The sequence below is a fragment of the Daucus carota genome, chromosome 9, assembly GCF_001625215.2.
Source record: "Daucus carota subsp. sativus chromosome 9, DH1 v3.0, whole genome shotgun sequence".
Lineage (NCBI taxonomy): Eukaryota > Viridiplantae > Streptophyta > Magnoliopsida > Apiales > Apiaceae > Daucus > Daucus carota.
The window spans coordinates 35,030,022-35,051,308 of NC_030389.2; the positions used below are offsets into that span (position 1 = coordinate 35,030,022).

General features: G+C 32.5%; 1 protein-coding gene and 1 long non-coding RNA gene across 4 annotated transcripts; both read left to right on the forward strand.

Annotated features, from left to right (window-relative positions):
- Positions 1 to 4,855: 4,855 nt before the first annotated feature.
- Positions 4,856 to 5,583, forward strand: LOC135149178 (uncharacterized). The gene is made up of 2 exons (XR_010287363.1): positions 4,856 to 4,995; positions 5,092 to 5,583. It is a non-coding gene; the product is annotated as an uncharacterized LOC135149178 (long non-coding RNA).
- A 7,042-nt stretch (positions 5,584 to 12,625) lies between these two features.
- On the forward strand, positions 12,626 to 20,714 carry LOC108202633 (uncharacterized). 3 transcript variants are annotated; one of them, XM_017371124.2, is made up of 10 exons: positions 12,626 to 12,942; positions 15,425 to 15,656; positions 15,873 to 15,965; positions 16,123 to 16,292; positions 17,135 to 17,277; positions 17,426 to 17,603; positions 17,684 to 18,278; positions 18,784 to 18,896; positions 19,312 to 19,555; positions 20,046 to 20,714. In XM_017371124.2, the coding sequence occupies exons 1-10, from the start codon at positions 12,776 to 12,778 to the stop codon at positions 20,268 to 20,270; spliced, it is 2,160 nt and encodes a 719-aa protein (XP_017226613.1). In that variant the 5' UTR covers positions 12,626 to 12,775; the 3' UTR covers positions 20,271 to 20,714. The 3 variants fall into 3 exon arrangements, with proteins under 3 accessions (XP_017226613.1, XP_063940374.1, XP_017226615.1); XM_064084304.1 differs by having other exon boundaries at positions 12,648 to 12,942; positions 15,879 to 15,965; XM_017371126.2 differs by lacking the exon at positions 15,873 to 15,965 and having other exon boundaries at positions 12,649 to 12,942.
- Positions 20,715 to 21,287: the final 573 nt, after the last annotated feature.

The window sequence follows — 21,287 nt, forward strand, 5'->3', positions numbered from 1 at the left end:
TTCTTGTATCAATTTATTATGTTGATAACATGTGTAGTTATGCAACTTAGCGGATTAGATACAAGAATTTGATTATTGTGGACAAATATTGGGTTGATTGTGGATGGTTGGGATTGCTCTAAAATTATAGAGATGATGTCCGGATTTTTAATTTTATTAAGATTTGGATTTAATTTGAGAATCGAATTAAGATTATAATTCGGATTCTGATTAAGATTTGGACTGAGATTCTTGGATTATCAGTTATAATTATTTATAAATAATAAAGCATGTCAATCTCGTGATACGTGACAATGTGATTACGTGTTTAAATTATAAATATTATGTGTACATAATAATTGAAATATTTATATATCACGAAGGGTAGAATCCGAATTCGATTTCTCGATTTAGACGACAATCTGATTTGTTCGCCAACTAAATTATTATATTGTTGTTATATATAGTCGACCAAGATGTATTATCAAGGACGTTCAGAATAGTTGATTTGTATTGTCGGATTGTGTTGAGCCAGAAGCTAGATGCCAAGGCAATCTAAAGTTTTCGAGTAGCGTGACTGTGATGTCACTAGTTCTGTTGTCAGAGGCAAGTTTTCTAATTATAACTTGTATCTATCGCAAGTAATCTTTTGGTCGCTTCTATTTAAAGAAAATCATTCATATTCATATTTTGTTATGGTCACTAATAGTGCATATCCTATAGTTAAAATTATAATATTACTATTTATCTCTTATAACTACTACAAGTATTCTGCTCTACATCTCTTTATAACAATTCATATTTATTTTCTTCACTCAATAAATATTTTGTGCCATTGCACACAAGCATTCATAGTCTTTTGAATGTTTTTATAAGATGTTAGTTGTTTTCATTATTTTAAAAAGGTGAGCTGATAAAGCTATGAAAGTATTTATTTTAAGATTTTCAATTCCTCTCTCTCCTATTGAACTTGTACAGTATACAAGTATATTGGTTGCATGAATTACATTATTCAATTTCGAGCATGAAAAACAGTTTTATTTATATCATCATGTTGGACATGTGTACACTCACATCATGTCTAATATTTTACCTACTGTCGTTTTATATAAATGTTTTCCCCTTGAAAAGAACTTTTATTTAAATGTTTTAGAAATGCTGAACCGTTAATCTAACGGTTAGTATTATGATTTTGATATAAAACAAGGTCGTCGATTATTTCGATACCTTGCTTATTTTGTGATTGGAAGTACCCTCGGGGACCGTACGCCGGTCCAGTTACTATTTAGGCCAATGTGTGCCTTGGATCCCTTAAAATTTGGTGACATGCTTCGTGCATGATCCGGTGCTATCTCGCGACTGATCATCGGCTATAGCATAGCGTTAAATTATTCCAATCCCTAAAAATGTTGTGGAAGGTTTATATATTAATGCTATTCTTTACTAGCATTAAGTTTCAGAAAAGTTTTATAAATTAATTCGAAGTTCATATTGTTGCTGAAGCATTTGTTGCTCAGTGATAGTTAGAGCCAAGAATGAGTTGGGATCTTCTTATTTATTCAACTCGTCATTGTCATGCTGGTTCAGCAACTAAATAAATGGAAATTTAGTCGACGATGGTGGACACTGAGTATTTAGGGATTTCTTGAACTGTGGTTTATGAACAGTTGATTATCAAAAGTTATTTTGAACTTCTCAAATGATTAATTTTTGAAGCTCTTGCAAAGGTATTATTTTATGAGATTTGCTGCAATGCAAATCAAAATGGTTTTAAAGATTCTGAAGTGAATCAATTATTTGATTCAAAATGTTTCTCATAGTTAGAAACTCTCTCTCCAGTTTGGAATTGCATTACAAATATTTTAGTAGAAATCCATTACCTATTGGATTGGAAATTTCCCCGCATATTATAGATTTATCTTATTATGCTTCTAAAACTTATCTTGCTGAGCATTTTCGCTCACCCTTGCTATTATTTCTAACCCTTTCAGCTAGGGTTTAAGATGATCCATCTGCGTAAGCTGCCCGTAAGAATAATGCTAGGCGAGAATTCCAGAAAGATGTCTACGAGAATAATTATGGTTAGAATTGCATTATTTCTGTTCAGTTGTATAATAGATTTATTTATTTGGTTATCAGTTACTCTTCTTATCGAGGTTTAACTGATACTGTAGTTTAAGTTGTAATAAAATTTGATAGTTTTGGTTTCTGATTTCAGTGCTGTAACCTATTAGCGATCCTGTTTTTAGGGGGTCAAAGTGATTTTGATTTAAATCTCTTTTAAAATTTCCAGATTTTTAAATATTGGTTTTACCTTCTTCCGCAAAATACAGGTTTTTAAATGATTTTCTTTTAGTGGCACCAAATCCAGACCCCCGGATTTTGGGGATGTCACAGTTGGTATCAGAGCTATAGGTTATAAGTTATTGAAATCAGAATGTAGATTGTCATTAGAGAGAGTGCTTCTTGTAACCTCAAATAGAGGTAAGTCGAGACTATTGGGTATAGTCTTTGTCAATAGAGTTGAGATTGAGATTGGATTTTTGATTCTAAGTAATCATTTGGGACATCCTAGTTTCTAGTTTTAGAACTAGTGAGTGTGGATTTCAGGGAAAAATGATGGAACCTTTAGTTTCCAATATTTTTGAGGTTAAGTTGACTTTTCTGAGTAACCAGTGTCAGCTAGACTCGTGGGTAAACCTGTCTAGTCTAGAATGTTTCTTTTCATCTCTACCACTTCTTGAGTATTGATAGAGGGTCATTATTGATTTTCAAGAGATATTTATAGAATGAGTATGAGATTTGTTGGGTTAGAGATTCTTTGATTTGAGAGTTATATAGAATTCGTGTTAGGCTATTTGACATAGTGCTATGAGTGGGCTAGAACGTCAAAGCTCTACAATGCTGATTGTATAAAGCTGAAGATGGCTTCTGACCGTGCCAAGCTGGATACCACTTTTTACTACAGTGGATTGCGTTGATGGAATCTTTAGAGTCAAATACGAGTCGGCCAGAATATCAGAACATCGAGAAGAATCGTTAGAATCGAAACGAGCCATTAGAAGAATCAATCGAGAAGACATTTGTGATAATGTTGGCAGTACCTTCCTCATTGTTGATTATATTGATTATTTTCCAATCAATAAATTTTTAACATCTCTTTTATAATGATGTTTATTAAAAAGTATATACTCTCTCTTGAGTAGTATTGCTATACTTGTGTTTACCCATATTTTGGGTTTGAATTGTGACAGAGGCTAATACGATACCTATTTTTAGGTTGTGGAAGCCCTGTCGAGTTTGTGAAAATTCATTTCTACTTTTTTTTTTTTTTCTTCTCAAAATGGTGAATCATTCTATTTCAAGATATCACCATTTACTCGTTGTGTATAAATATTCTTTCTGGTTATTCTTTTCCTATGGAATAACACCTAAGAAAATTTTTAGTTTTGATCCAAGGTGTGCATCAGATTTATCAGATTTTAATGCGTCAACAAACAATGATCATTTATTTGATTTTAAAATTCCTTTCATATTCATTTCCTCTGACTGTACAACCCTATTCATAGGGGACACAAGGACTATCTGTCTGTGTGATAGAAGTCCGATGGGACGCCATCACTTGTGTGTTGTGCATTACAAGAAGGTTAATTACCTTTAGTAGTATCTTTAATTAGATACGCAACATAGTTCTTTGGATCATATTGATCTCTCAGTAATTCATAATTTCAAATTAGTTTTGTTTTTGAAACTAATACATATGACTTACTTTGATATATCAAATATGATATATTTTAAATTTTCATGATTCTTGTTTCTCCAATTAATTTTGAGGGTATGCCATCCAGGTTTGAACGAGCTAATCATGCTAGTGCATATCAAGATTTCGTATAAGACTAAAATAATGAAAGAAGATCGTGAGGCGACTTGCAAACAATAATCTGCTCTAGTTCTCTCTTCGCTGATTCCGAGGACGGAATCCTTATAAGGGGGGAAGTCTGTAATGACTTGGATTTTTTTATTAATTATTAATTATTTTGTTGGTGTTTTTATAAAAAGAGAAAGAATAAACTTTTATAGTTTATTCCAGTTTGTTGGATTTTCAAAAAAAAAAATAATTATTTTATTATATAATAATTTTCGGTCCAATGAGATGTTAAGAATTTAATTATTTGAAATATTATGTGGATAATATTCTGAGGTGCAACTATTTGAAATTTTATGCAATTTTCCGAGTTACTGCAATTATGTGATTATTTGATTTAATTGTGGTACATGTTAAATGAGCAATTTTATTTGCTTATTTTATGTCCTAGTGAGTAGTTTAGAAAACGTGTTTATTACACTTTTTATAAATCAAAGTTGTTCCTTGATTTAGAAATATCAAAAGTCTGTGTTTACTTATATTACAAAATTTTGTCCGAGCGGATAAGAAAGAATTTAGATTTATTATATTGCCTTTATTAAAATTGTTTTTTTTGTTTAAAAATGAATTTCTGTATTTAATTGCACCAATATTTATTCAAGTTAAAATTACCGAAATATTTCAGTTTTGGTATTTTAATATTTTGAATGATTTGAAAATATTCAAAAGTCTCGCGAATGATTATTTTAATTATTTGCAATTTAAAAATCAATTCCGGGCAATTAAATATAGAAATTTCAATTAATTTAAAAATAAAACTTTTTATGTATTTTACCCATTCGGGAGTTTTTGGGATTTGTGGTATATTTTGTTTTAAATTTTGAAATATATTTTGGACCCCAAAAAAAAAAAATTATTTTATTTGCTTTTAATTAAAGTGGAGGTGTGATTTCTTTTATATACAAATATACTTCTTTTGATTAGAAATTGACAAGCATGTGCATCATCAGTTACGGATAGTCTGGTGTACTTAAACTTAGGATAAATGAGAATATTACCAGATAGAGTTATCAGAGCAGAGGCGGTAAAAGCTATCGAGAGAAAAGAAAACTAGGGTTTGGTATTTGGGGCAAATCAATCGAGTGTTTCAGGTGAGGATCAGTTGATTACATAGCTTTGTATACCTGTCATGTGATTTCACTGCTAGATATAATTATAATTGTTGTTGTGTTGATTGGTTTAATCAGAGTTTGGGGGTGGCGATTGGGTGGAGTATGGAGGCTGGGTCGCTGGTAATGGAGAGAAGCGGAGGTGGTGGTACAGCGGCGTAGAAGGGAGAGGCCGGTTGGGTGATTGCAGCCGATCGCCGGAGTGGCGCGAAGGTTGCAGGCGGCTCTGCCGCGGCTGTGCACCGCAGTGGCGAGACGCGCCGTTCACAGGGTAGAGAGAGAGAGAGGGGGGGCTGAATGGAGGTGCTGGGCATTGGCTATGGCCGGAATCCGGCGAGGCCTGGCGGCAGTCCCGAGGAGGCTGCCACGCGAGTTTTCCGGGAGAAAAACAAAAACAAATATTAATTTTGTTTTTATTATTTTTATTATTGTTATTTTTAATAAATGATAACAATAATATTAATAATATTAATAAAATTAATATATACTTTTGATTGTTATATTTCTTTGCAAGGTGTATTATTATTATACTCTATGACGTGATTATTAGTCATAAATTGTTTTTCTCGATTCTTGTATCAATTTATTATGTTGATAACATGTGTAGTTATGCAACTTAGCGGATTAGATACAAGAATTTGATTATTGTGGACAAATATTGGGTTGATTGTGGATGGTTGGGATTGCTCTAAAATTATAGAGATGATGTCCGGATTTTTAATTTTATTAAGATTTGGATTTAATTTGAGAATCGAATTAAGATTATAATTCGGATTCTGATTAAGATTTGGACTGAGATTCTTGGATTATCAGTTATAATTATTTATAAATAATAAAGCATGTCAATCTCGTGATACGTGACAATGTGATTACGTGTTTAAATTATAAATATTATGTGTACATAATAATTGAAATATTTATATATCACGAAGGGTAGAATCCGAATTCGATTTCTCGATTTAGACGACAATCTGATTTGTTCGCCAACTAAATTATTATATTGTTGTTATATATAGTCGACCAAGATGTATTATCAAGGACGTTCAGAATAGTTGATTTGTATTGTCGGATTGTGTTGAGCCAGAAGCTAGATGCCAAGGCAATCTAAAGTTTTCGAGTAGCGTGACTGTGATGTCACTAGTTCTGTTGTCAGAGGCAAGTTTTCTAATTATAACTTGTATCTATCGCAAGTAATCTTTTGGTCGCTTCTATTTAAAGAAAATCATTCATATTCATATTTTGTTATGGTCACTAATAGTGCATATCCTATAGTTAAAATTATAATATTACTATTTATCTCTTATAACTACTACAAGTATTCTGCTCTACATCTCTTTATAACAATTCATATTTATTTTCTTCACTCAATAAATATTTTGTGCCATTGCACACAAGCATTCATAGTCTTTTGAATGTTTTTATAAGATGTTAGTTGTTTTCATTATTTTAAAAAGGTGAGCTGATAAAGCTATGAAAGTATTTATTTTAAGATTTTCAATTCCTCTCTCTCCTATTGAACTTGTACAGTATACAAGTATATTGGTTGCATGAATTACATTATTCAATTTCGAGCATGAAAAACAGTTTTATTTATATCATCATGTTGGACATGTGTACACTCACATCATGTCTAATATTTTACCTACTGTCGTTTTATATAAATGTTTTCCCCTTGAAAAGAACTTTTATTTAAATGTTTTAGAAATGCTGAACCGTTAATCTAACGGTTAGTATTATGATTTTGATATAAAACAAGGTCGTCGATTATTTCGATACCTTGCTTATTTTGTGATTGGAAGTACCCTCGGGGACCGTACGCCGGTCCAGTTACTATTTAGGCCAATGTGTGCCTTGGATCCCTTAAAATTTGGTGACATGCTTCGTGCATGATCCGGTGCTATCTCGCGACTGATCATCGGCTATAGCATAGCGTTAAATTATTCCAATCCCTAAAAATGTTGTGGAAGGTTTATATATTAATGCTATTCTTTACTAGCATTAAGTTTCAGAAAAGTTTTATAAATTAATTCGAAGTTCATATTGTTGCTGAAGCATTTGTTGCTCAGTGATAGTTAGAGCCAAGAATGAGTTGGGATCTTCTTATTTATTCAACTCGTCATTGTCATGCTGGTTCAGCAACTAAATAAATGGAAATTTAGTCGACGATGGTGGACACTGAGTATTTAGGGATTTCTTGAACTGTGGTTTATGAACAGTTGATTATCAAAAGTTATTTTGAACTTCTCAAATGATTAATTTTTGAAGCTCTTGCAAAGGTATTATTTTATGAGATTTGCTGCAATGCAAATCAAAATGGTTTTAAAGATTCTGAAGTGAATCAATTATTTGATTCAAAATGTTTCTCATAGTTAGAAACTCTCTCTCCAGTTTGGAATTGCATTACAAATATTTTAGTAGAAATCCATTACCTATTGGATTGGAAATTTCCCCGCATATTATAGATTTATCTTATTATGCTTCTAAAACTTATCTTGCTGAGCATTTTCGCTCACCCTTGCTATTATTTCTAACCCTTTCAGCTAGGGTTTAAGATGATCCATCTGCGTAAGCTGCCCGTAAGAATAATGCTAGGCGAGAATTCCAGAAAGATGTCTACGAGAATAATTATGGTTAGAATTGCATTATTTCTGTTCAGTTGTATAATAGATTTATTTATTTGGTTATCAGTTACTCTTCTTATCGAGGTTTAACTGATACTGTAGTTTAAGTTGTAATAAAATTTGATAGTTTTGGTTTCTGATTTCAGTGTTGTAACCTATTAGCGATCCTGTTTTTAGGGGGTCAAAGTGATTTTGATTTAAATCTCTTTTAAAATTTCCAGATTTTTAAATATTGGTTTTACCTTCTTCCGCAAAATACAGGTTTTTAAATGATTTTCTTTTAGTGGCACCAAATCCAGACCCCCGGATTTTGGGGATGTCACACTAGCTCTTTTGCTAGCTACTTTTATATTATTTGGATGATAACTTGATTTTGAGTCTCATTCGGATAAAATTCGATACAACTCGAAGCAAATTCGGAAACTTGGATCAGATATTAAAAAATCTAATAAAGGGAACAAGCTTGAAAACTGAAAGGATTGAAAATAATGACATACTCCCTCCGTCCCATTCTATGTGACTTAATTTCTTTTTTGGGACGTCCCAAAAAAAATAACCTAGAATACTTACTATTTTTTAACACTACTTTTCACTATTACACCCACTAACTCTATATTTTATACTCTCTTATTTTTAAATAAATACTATTACACCCACTACTTTTCTCCACTATCTCAAATCTATTATTAAATATTGATAGGTTCCACTATTTTACCCACTTTTCAACTACATTTACTACTTTTTTCTTAATCTTCGTGAAAATCAAACCCGTTCACATAAAATGGGACGGAGGTAGTAATTATCTAAGACTTATAAAATTTGATATAATATTATAACAAATAATATAATTTATTATATAATATACACATATTAATAATTTAATTTCCAAAATCAATTAATGAATACGTCCAATTTTTTCCGAGTACTCATTACTCGATACACCCATCGAGTCAAATCACACTTTGACTTTTTGGACAATGATTAAAAAATTTAATTAACTTGTCACTTGAGTGTCATGATTCCATCAAATACCATCACCAATGATAATCCTTGAATCATAAGACACGGATCTATAAATTTTGTGGTGCTCCCACCCTCTCAACACACGTTATATTAAATTCTGACATCTAGAAATTTTATGAAATTCAGTTGCCAAAAATTAATATAAATATAATTAAAAATAAGATTAATATGCAAAAATCACTCTCTAAAAATTATGAGAGATAATTAATTGTTTTGTTAAAACTAATAGGAATTTAGTCGAATATAATATGTGGTATCCGCACATGTAAATAATTTTTCACTTTTTAATAAAATGAGAATTATGATACCTTAATTTAATAATGATATATAGCTGTATAAAGAATATAATAGTTTGATTAGATATTCCAAAATCAGTTCACATAAATGTTCATTTAATATTTTTTTTATAAATGAATTAGTTAAGAAAAATTGTAAATGAGAACTATAAATAAGTGAAAATGTAATTAAAATCGATATTGATGTGCAAATACATCAATTAATGATAATTAATATTTTAAATACAATAAATGCATTATTGGAATTCTTGTAATTGGAGATTAAATAAGGGTATCGTTACCCAATTTATTGACTCATTTTGCCATTTTTTGTAATTTAATATATATAAAAGTAGATAATTTATAATTTAATATAATCGAGACATAAGTTTTGTTCTAAAAGTACCAACTATTAATGTGTTCATACTATCTATCTAAATGATACAGATACTGGTGTTACAGAAAATGCTAAGAAAGTGCAAACTTCATCTCGAAAGTTCAAAAGACTTTCGCGTTTTCTAGCCCAAATCGCTGTGCAGGTTTCCAGCGAGGATGAGGAAATAGACTGGTACTCAGTTTTTGGTGCCCATCCTTCAGTTGATCTGGAGCATTTTCTTCATTGCTTGAGTATGTAACTGATCTACATCTACATCTGTGTCAATCTTGCCTGTGAATGAAAAATAAAAAAAAATATTTCAAATCATTCAATTGTTAATTATCACAATCAAACAAATTAGTTGATCTATTTAAATAATAATTACCAAGTATAAGTAAGTATAACAAAATCAATCCACACAAAGGAGTCAGTTGAAACATGACATAGTAACAATCAATTTTTTGATAGTTGATAGATCTAAAAAATATAAGGTTCAAAATTTATAACTATATAATAATAAATCTTATACTTTTAATATTGAGTGCTTATTTGTAAACACACACACATATGTGTTTGTGTATATATTAACAACTATATGATTATCAATGATAGAAATCAAGTTACTTATATAAACTGATATATACTTTATATCGTTATAGATATACTGACTGATTTCGATGTAATTGTGAGTGTATCCTAATATTTAGATCTAAACTGTACAAACACAAAACAGAAAAAAATTACTTACAAGATATCGAAATGAGCCCACCCAAGATGATTTCATCACAATTTTTATTCATTTATGATTATGAACTAAAAAATTATGATCGACGATCAGTTATTATACATACATCAATTTATGAAGGTTGTTAATGGTCGAAAATGGAACTAAAGAATTGTAGATCTAGAAAAATATATAGTATATACATATGATGTGTGTTATGTATGTGTTCATATATGTGTAAGTGGGTGTGTGTGTATATATATATATATGAAGTGGCTTCGCATTTATGTTTGTACAAAAATCGTACATTTATTAACATATTAGATGGTGCAGATGATTCTAGATGTATCCAGAGGCGGGTAAAGGGCCTATGTTGGGTTGAGATAATATTTAGGCCCATTGTTATTATTTCACACACAACAAGAAGCCCGTGCGAGGCACGGGTCCGTCAATTATAAAAGAGTATATTATTATTAATTCTAATAATTAACTAATTTGATTTATTTCTTATATTATAATTGTTTTTAATTAAATTTTTAAGTATGATGTTCTTTCGAAAACTAACTAATAATATCAACTATGTCTAATTTAGAATATTAAATATATTTTTATTTAACTCGAACTAACACAATATAATTCATATATGAGAGATTTATACAATCAATAGAGTTTAGTGGACTATTCAATCGAATTACAATAAAACTTGTTTATAAAAGGTAGAATTTTTGGACGTGAATTATATAATTCAATTTATGAAATACGTGGATAGCTAAAATTAATTTAATATGTTCGTGAGCAACGATACTCATAGTGATATGATTGAATTGAGGAACATGCACATATAAAATGTTGCTTATACGAGTTAATCAAAGTTCAAATACACATAATACTTGTTAACTGTTCATCTCTCTTTCTCTTCCTCCCTTCCGATCTTCTTATAACCAATCTATACATATATTTACATATTTTGCTAATAAGTGTGTTTCATGAATCTATCAATTATCAGTCAATCGACCGATCATGCACTATTATTATCTTACTATGAAAATTTATCAATATTAACAAGCTAATTTAATTTTAGAAAAATTATATATGATTATTTGTTAATAGTCAGGTGTCTAAAATCATTCGATTTGACTTGTAATTCGATGGAGTACCTACGCTTGAGCTCTTTTGCTAGCCACTTTTATATCATTTGGATGATAACTTGATTTTGAGTCTCATTCAGATAAAACTCGATACAACTCGAACAAACTTGGATCAGATATTAAGAAATCTAATAAACCGAAAAAGGTTGAAAACCGGAAAGATTAAACATAATAACATAAGTGATTAGAAAATTTAATGAACTTATCACTTGATTGTCACAGTTTCATCAAATACCATCACCGATGATAATCCTTGAATCATAAGACACAGATCTATAATTTTTTGGTGCTCCCACCCTCTCAACACAAGTTATAGTAATTTTTGACATCTACAAATTTTAATAAAATCCAGACGCCAAAAATTAATTTAAATATAATTAAAAACAAGATTATTATGCAAAAATCACTGTGTAAAAATTTCGAGAGATAATTAATTATTTAGTTAAAACTAACATGAATTTAATTGAATATAACATGTGGTACCCGCACATGTAAATAATTTATTTACTTTTAATAAAATGAGAATTATGATGCCTTAATTTAATATTATAGTTGTATAATCATAATAATGGTTTGATTAAATATCCCGAAATTAGTTCACATAAATGTATTTTATATTCAATTAATATTTTTTATATAAATGAATTAGTTAAAAAAATTATAGATGAGGGGTTATAAATATGTGAAAAATGTAATTAGAATGGATATTGATTTGCAAATACCTCAATTAATGATATTTAATATTTTAAATATAATAAATGCATCATATTAGTATTTTTGTAATTATAGATTTAATGAGGGTATAACGGAAATTTCGCACGCAAACATCCTTGTAACGAAACATCCACCCAAATCGAATTAGAGAATTCTTCTAAGATAACATCTCTTTTTATAACATAATGTTTCTTTAATTTTTTATTTGTTAAATATTTAAACATCAAATTTTATTCAGAAAACATTTTTTTAATAAAAATATTATTAAAGAATGCTCCCAAACCCAACCTCATCCCCATAATTTAAAGAAATCTATTAATTTTTGTAGAATTAGTCATACATCCGGAACCCCAAAATAGGGTTTGGTTTTGAGGACTAGAAATAAATCTCCATATTTTAGGTTTTACTATTCATCCCTCATACAATATTCATCCTCCATTTCATTATCATTTCGTTATTAGTTTATTAAAAATCAGGTCTTATCTTAAACTTTTACGGAGAATAGGGATTGAATATAGGGAATGGGATGGAAGATACTTTTAAAAATTTGTAAATATTTTTTAGGGATAACTGTTTTAGTAAATTTTTGGGGTTGCTCTGAAATGTAAGATGGAATATACTCCATCGTTATTGTCAAAACTTTACTACACACACTATACAGACTGCAGTTTGAACTTATCATCATCACTTCACAGCACACTAAAAACATTACTAAAATGCTATTTTGTGGCAGACAAGACTTTAGTATTATTATATTATATATATTTCTAACTAAAGTTTGCTCCTTTCCTCCTAAAACTATCATCTTGACAACCCCTTCTCAGTTGAAGAACCTGGACAATATTTGGTTCACTTAAAGTTGAGATTTTTAAGGTGATGTTATGGATACAATTGGGTCTCCAGTGTCTGCCTCCAGTATCAAGAAAGACAGCTTAACTTTCTTGAAATCTTTGTTCAACAGTACAGAAGATGATGTTGTTGATTCTCAAGCTGCCCCTTTGCCTTTCCTCTCTCCTCTTGCTAATTCTGTCATCTCTTCCTGCTCCAAGTATCTCTCTCTCTCTCTCCCTCTACCTCTACCTCTCCCTCCCTCTTTCTCTCTCTCCCTCTCTCCCTCCCTCTCCCTCCCTCTCTCTCTCTCTGGTCGATTTGTATAGAAATTTTAGTTAATGTAACTATTGCTACATTTCTAGCATGATACATTATAGCACAATTTATGCATTACTGATGCATATTCCTAAATATTAAATTATTCAATTATTCATAGATTTGACTCATGTTCGTTTGCTTGTTCTGCCATTGCACTTCTGTTTTGCAACCTCTTATTCAATTACTACAAAGGCTTGAAAGAAGATCAAAACACACCAGTCATGGTTGATGTAGTAATAACATTCTGATCATTAGTTTGCGGATAGATCGGTCATAGACTCACCCCTTTTACCACCCTTCTCCGTAAATTCCTTGATAAGGATGTTTGTTGAGGAACTATGAACTTGATTTTTAAATTTATTGGGAAATAAGCGCTGGATTAGTAAAGGAAATTATATAGGGTGTCTTTAACTTGTAACACGTCTGCAGAAAAAATGGTACTGCTGGTCTTGAGCATGTAACACATGCTTGGAGAGGACCCTGTTCTTTTCTCTTTTTTTTGGAGGAAGGGTCAGTGACTCAGTGTATTGTTATTGAAGTGTGTGTGATAGAGTTATATGCAAATATTTCGTATACTACATTTATAAATTAGTTTTATTTATTTGAATCTTACATACTTGCTATCTGGATACCCAAATTTTAGAATTTTTGGGATCTGTGCATTTACTGTTCAAGGTGTACTTATGTAATTGCTACTTATATCATCCTTAGTTGCTCACTATGTATTCTTACAAGCATGATTATCATTACTCATTATTTGCTTAGTGATATTAACTTGTGTTGTACATTTACACTTCTGCTTGACCGAATACATTTGAGTAAGGGAAGGGAGTAGTGAGTAGTGAACTCTTACTCCCTTAGACCTCCTAGGTCCAGCACTTTCTGGAGATAAGCCCATAAATTGAGGGCTGTGGAAACTCATACAATAGTAGTATAAATTTTGGTGATAATGCATTGATTGACCTTGAACGTGATACTACTAAAGTCTAGGAACACTGACCATTTAATTCCGTTAAAACTTGAAGTGAACCCTGACGGCCTGAACAATATGTTTTGCTGATGAGCAAATATTCCCAGTGGCTGTGGATAGTCATATTAGTACTGTAAATTTGGTGGTAATGTATGAATGGCCCTGAATATGTGATAGTGTTAGGAACACTGACCACTTAATTTGGTTAAAATAAACCCAGTAGGCGTGAACTATACGTTTGTTTCCTAAATTGGCCAATTGGGTTGAAATTTGCCACTGAAACTGAGTCATTACTCATTAGTATAGTGCAAGAATTTGGCCTGAATTGACTCCTTAGGGTCAATCTGTTCAAATACATAGTTCCGGCTGCTTTTAAGTAAAATAAGAGTTTGGGGTTTACAAAACACTGTCTGTCTTTGAGGTTGTTCAATTGGCAGGAGGGTGGAGAAGGGAGTTTTTCTTCCAAATTAGTACTTGGAGAAAAACTCTTACAAAAATTCCTCAATAATCACATAAATTCATGGACATATTTCTTTTCCCTAACATACCATCCAAACATTATTGACACCTTATGCTCCCAGAGCTTGCAAGTTCCAAATTTAACCTATTTAAACACAAAGTTATTTGAAGTGGTCCCATTGACCCTTTTCTACAAAATTGACCAGCGTAAATGGTTTTTGACTATAAGACAAATCTAATCTGATATATCACTTGGAGAACTCCAATTACTAGGTAAAAGGGCCTTTTTGAAGTAAAAGGGTACACGACGGTTCTTAAAATTGTCATTTTAGTGGGCTTTACACAGAAATAATAAGGGAAGGGGAGTGGATTGGGGATAAAAGAACCCATGACCTTGTTATCGGGAATGGGGTTAGGGATGTGCCTTTGACAATAGGCTATCCCTATATCCTCAACCCTCTTCAGGAAAGAAAGGTTCCAGAGTTGCAGAACAATAAATTTTTTGTCATTAAAAGGGTCTATAGAATCAGTAGAGCCATTACGGTCATTTGAGGGTCCGCCAGTCCAGTGTTAATAGATTTAAATCCAATTTATAGGTGTCAAACTTAAGGCTTATAATGTATAATAGCCTCCTCTCTTTTTTACCCATCAACTATTGTTCAAATCTCCATTATTCCACAAGATTTTCACACCTTATTGAAGTACGATGGGTAAATACATTGTTTAGTTAACTAGAACAAGCCCTAATAATTGCTTTTTGAATTAACTTGTAAATTCAAACAAAGGAATTGCATGATTTATTTCAAAATGCATACTTTATTGTCTTCTTATGCTGCAGAAGACCCAAAGAATAGCTAAAACTAGAAAACTAATGTGAGGCATGACTATAGTTTTTCAGCTATCATTTTTCAATGTTTAACTGAATGTTCACATGAAATTTGCTGTCTTGCAGGATCCTTCAGAAACCAACTGAAGAGTTGCAGCACTGTTTTGACACTGAGCACCCTAATATCATGAAGGAATCTTTGGTTTATGCTAGAAGTTTTTTAGAATTCTGTTCATATCAAGCACTGAACCTGATGACTAGGCGTCCAGATTATTTAGCTGACAAAAATTTTCGTCGCTTAACATTTGATATGATGCTTGCATGGGATGGGCCAAGTGCTGAGAATGAACTAAATATTGTAAGACCACCATATTTGCTATCTTACAATTTCTGAGCATAATGAGTTGTCTGCAATTATGTTATATGGCTAGTACATCTTATGCTTAGGCTAATATATGTTAATTAATCGTTGGTACATGCATCGTTAGGTAGTCATCGTTCAAGTTGTAAAAAGAGTAAAGAAAATTTGAACTGAGCAATGTTATATTAAATATTATCTTCGTCCGTGTGGAAGCTCCAGGAAACTGCCTCTTGTAGTAACCAGGAAGTGGAGGATGAGGAGGGATGGTCACTTTTTTACTCTAATTCTACAAATATGGCTGCTCAGGTTTTCTCATTTCCATTACACTCTAATGTCAAGGTCAATAGGGAAACGTTTCACTTAGTTTGTATACGATCGAGTAACTGCTATTGTTAGATTTCCACTACAGTTTGTAGTGTTCAAGAACCTTTATTTTAATAATTGTCTCCATTCCCTTTCTCAGGTTGATGAGGATAAAACTGTAGGGCTGGAGGCTTTTGCACGAATTGCTCCTGCCTGTACAGTTATTGCAGATGTGATAACTGTTCACAATCTCTTTGATGTACTGACAATGTCTTCAGGCCACAAACTACATTTTCTTATCTACGACAAGTACCTTCGCAGCCTGGAAAAGTAAGAACGTATAAAAATTATTAATTTTTTATATTTTATGGGCAACTTCCACTCCCAGTACAATCTGGATTAATTTTGTTATATTAAAGTATGTATATCCCCAATTGCCCTTGAGAATCAATAGATAGGGTCACAAAGTGACCAATGAGCTATTGCTTGTGATTGTGATAAAATTTAAAATGTCTTAAGTATGTACTTGAATTGGTTTATGCAACTTTACTGGTAGCATCATTTTTTGTCCATTCATAAAAATAATTCATTTGTCCATTGCTCGTTCTCATTCTCGCACAAATGTTAAAGGATGAGTGTTAATGACACTCTGCACCAGTGAACCAATAATACAATAAATAGAATCGATTTGTTAAGCTGACTAGCTACGCCAGTTCAAGATTTTGCGACTTGAACAAAATCATATATTCAATTGTTCAGTCATGTCAATACTCCCTTATTATTATATATGGCGCATTGAGTTTTTGGTGACTTGTAATAGTGTAGGTGTTCGTGTAGCTTGTGCACTACTGTTTGAGATAACTAGCACATCCACTGCGTTTAATCTGAATTTGGACCATATTTGTCCAAGCAGTTCAGGTTTTATGAGATTTCGCTTATGGGTAGAATAAATTTGATCATCTCTACTTCATAACTGAAATGACAATAATCAATTCAGCTCTTATGTATTATCCCCAAGTAAAAATTGATAATAATGCCTAATTTAGCTCTACTTCATAATTTGGCTCTTCTTAAGTTGAACCCCTATATGGAGCATAAACCAAGAGCAAACATTGTAAATCAATGTTATCCTTTATCATTCTATAATTCTAGTTCATGGATGTTTACTGCAGGGTGATCAAATCTGCTGCTAATGTAAATACATCTTCCTCTGCATCCAACCTTCAGCTTGCTGAAGGCGAGATTATTTTAGAAATAGATGGCACCGTTCCCACTCAACCAATATTCCAGCATATTGGAATCTCTGGATGGCCAGGTTGGCACTGTCTTCCTTTGAAGCTAATTCCAGTTGTTAGATTTGATACATACCCTTGCGGATTTTTCATTTCCAGAATCTGGTTTGCTAGTTTATGCAATGTATACCTGAATGCTGACTCAATTACTAATTTTCTTCCCTTTGGCAGGGCGTTTGACATTGACCAATAATGCTATGTACTTTGAGTCTATGGGGGTCGGACTATACGATAAAGCTGTGAAATTTGAACTAGCTGCGGACATGAAGCAGGTTATAAAGCCTGATCTAACAGGACCACTGGGTGCTCGTCTCTATGATAAGGCTGTGATGTACAAGTCCACTTCAATGTATGTTTTCTATTTTCATCGTATGCTTGTTTTTAAATGGTGTAGACATCCTCATGTCTAGTTTTCCCTATCCTTTGCAGCACAGAGCCTGTTTATTTTGAATTCACTGAATTCAAAGGCAGTTCACGCCGGGACTATTGGTTGGATATTAGTCTAGAGATCTTATATGCTCATAAGTTCATCAGGATGTATAATCTTAAAAAGTTTCAGCAATTGGAAGCACTTGCTAGAGCAGCACTAGGTATTCTTCGCTATCGAGCAGTGAAAGAAGCATTTCAGAACTTCCCATCTAACTACAAGACCTTACTTTGTTTTAACTTGGCTGAAAGTCTTCCGGGAGGATACACAATATTGCAAGCTCTTTCAAGTCGTTTGTCATTATTGGATGATAGTTCATCTCAACATGACTCTGTCAGATCTCCACGTGCTAATAGGCAACTGAGACAGCCAATTTCCTATTTGACACTTTGTAGACATAAAATTGTTTCTATTGATGAAGTTGGCATGGACAAAGAAGAAATGCAGCAAATTGGTGATGTTTGTGTTGGTGAGATAAATCCTCTAGAAATGGCAGTAAAGCAATCAAAACAGGACATAGGAAGGGCTGAAGCTGCACAAGCAACTGTCGATCAAGTGAAAGTGGAGGGGATTGATACAAATATAGCAATTATGCAGGTAATTATTTCAATAAAAATATCTTATTTGATAGAGTTGTTGGCCTCTCTGATTTACATATTCCAAGTACTTGTGTTTCTGTTTCCTTGGTAGGCAGGAGTTCTTCAGTCTGTAGTCTAGCTTAATATTTGAGTAGTGAAGCAATGTAATATGTTGAAGTGTATATCTATTTAAACTCAAGAAAGAGGCTTTAAAGTTTCTGCAATGTCACAGCCAAAACTATGAAAAAAATCAGTGTAAACGGATATAGTGGTTGTCTTATTTATGTGATTCCTTATTAGTTTCTTTCTTCCTTTTTAATCATGCATGGTTGACATGGAGTTGGCATCACTTGTTATTAATGACTAAAAGATGCAGATAGACACTTGCTAGGGTTATGTTTGAATAAGAAATATTTGTTATTTCAACAGGTTTTACTCGTGCTCTTATAATATACATTACAGTTAAAGAAAGTTTTCCATTAAACATTGTTCTTAGTGTGACAGGTAATTTATTTTTCATACAGGAGCTGCTTTTCCCACTCATTGAATCATTTAATCATCTTCAACGCCTTGCTTCCTGGGAAGAACCTTCTAAATCGACCGTATTTCTGGTGTTAGTCACCTATGTCATACTTGGGTAACTTTTCTAGTAAATCTTCTTTTACTCTTTCTCATGTGTTGGTGTGATTTCAGGATCTATTAATTTATAGTATTGTTTCAGAGTAAATATATTCATAAATCTAAGCAATGCGGATGCAGTGAAGTGGTGGGTGCCTGTAATTACATTGCAAGGATGCTAGGCTTAAAGAATAAGATTTATTGAACTTTATTTTTATGTCTACTTAAATATTAGGATGGACTTTGCAACTAATAACCCACAAAACAGCCACTATTATCTCGGAACAGACAAACTTGTATTAATGAAAAAAAGTAGCATCCTGCACTTGTGTGGTTGATACACTTTAAATGCCTTCAGTGGGTTGTTTTGTTAATTTCCCGGTTTTTACAAAGGGGCCAAAGTGGAATACTAAATCATCGTTTATGGTTTGCAGGGGATGGATGAAGTATGTATTGCCGTCTATCTTTATATTTGTTGCAATTATGATGGGTTGTAATAGATTTGCCAACTACGGGAAACCTTTGGAAGCTTTCAACATTACAGCTCCCCCATATCGAAATGCAGTGGAGCAGCTGCTGGCATTACAGGAAGCTATATCTGAACTTGAAGCTCTAATTCAAGCTGGAAACATATTTCTTCTAAAAATTAGAGCTCTTCTCTTTGCTGCACTTCCACAGGTATCCCGTAGCACCCCACAGGCTTGATTATAATTAATTCATCTGTTAAAAAAAAAATCTCCTGAAATACACTTGCGATGAGATCCTGCACTTTCATGGAATAAGGAATATAGATGATCTAAAGAATTTATATCTCTGCCTTAATCATAAAGGAACAAAATCAGGAGCATTTAAGAAACAGATCACATTTCTAAACCTTAATGCTCTAAATTCTTTTGACATTGATGATCTTATTATTCTTCTGGTACAATAAGTTGTCTTGGAGAAAAGGTTGTGAAACTTTGAAAACTTTGGTGGTAATGCTTCATGGTCATACATCAATATAATATTTGTGTCTTAAATTAGTATTACTCGAGGCCTTATTTGCATTTCCAATGTCCGTGTTATATTTCACTTTCACTTCTGTGTTAGCTTTCTCAATTAATTCTCTTTATGTTTCCTCTTTTCTTATATGTTTTCTGCAACTAACTGTATATTGTTTCGTTTTTAGGCGACAGACAGAATTGCCATACTACTGGTCATCCTGGCAGTGGTATTTGCATTTGTGCCTGTACAATATCTGATTTTATTAGCATTCTACGAGGCATATACAAGAGAAATGCCCCTGAGAAAAGATAGCAGCGACCAAGTGCTGAGGCGGATGCGCGAATGGTGGTACAATATACCTGCAGCTCCAGTTCAATTAATTAAACCCGACGACAAGAAAACCAAGTAAACGATAGTCATAGTATCTGTGCAGACATTTGTAATTCTAATCTGAATTCCTCCCTCAAAAAATTTCTGGAAACATGATACGTTGTAGATGTACATTTCATTCATCAACTTCTGCCTTAGCTTCGAGCACACATTTTGCAATTTGGGCACGGAGTTTAACTTCTCAGACCTTGATCCTGGCTTTGATTTATAACTTACAACAAAACCATCAAACAGTGGGTTTTAATTTTTCAGCATGTGATTAGTGACAAAACCGAAGGAGAGATCCTCGGATTGTACTAATCGCTGTTAGGTTCTTAATCATTGTATTAATCTTGCTCTTTATATGATTGTTCTTGTAAAGCTGACAGGTAATCTAAGCTTAAGTTATGCAATCACTACATTGTACTGTTGTAAACTACATGATAGCTGGATACTTGAATTCAAAGTTGGTGAGTTGATTATAGTTTATGTCGGTAGATAGCTCCAGAGTTGCTAGTCAAATGCTTTTATCTTTATAGCAGTTGGCCATTGTCAATATTAATAATATTAGGACAGCTCATTTCACAAACATAGGAGGGGCCTTGCTCATTATGTTCTTAGCCTTCCTCTATAGCTTTTATGCCGAAAAGCTCAAACATATGTCATGGGCTAGTGTAGAAAAACTACCGAAATACGCCATTAATGATGACATTTCAATCGTGGACAATGTTGGCCAAGCGATTCTGAGTTTGGTTTGAAAGAGATTTGCTCAGAGTAGGGAAAGTTTCCGCGAGTCTGTCAAACTCAGGGAAGGGATTAGTCTCACACAATGTAGTTATTACAACCATGAACAGCCGTGAACTAGAATCTGATTGCTGTAAAGATTAGATATGATGGCCAAGAATGTAGGCCTGGACCACTGCCACCAACTAAGATTAATGTTTCTGTAACAAGTTGTGGTAAATTTGAAATATGGTGAGTAGTCCAACTTTCGACACAATATGACAGCCCTTGTGATGAGATTTTCACCATGTGAGTCTGATAAATTCACCCCAGT

Bases quoted from the DNA above. Each gene is read 5' to 3' on its own strand.
- LOC108202633 (XM_017371124.2), top strand. From the start codon at position 12,776: ATGGATACAATTGGGTCTCCAGTGTCTGCCTCCAGTATCAAGAAAGAC. The intron at 12,943-15,424 runs GTATCTCTCTCT...GCTGTCTTGCAG, and splicing joins GTCATCTCTTCCTGCTCCAA to GATCCTTCAGAAACCAACTG. The intron at 18,897-19,311 runs GTAACTTTTCTA...TATGGTTTGCAG, and splicing joins GTCACCTATGTCATACTTGG to GGGATGGATGAAGTATGTAT.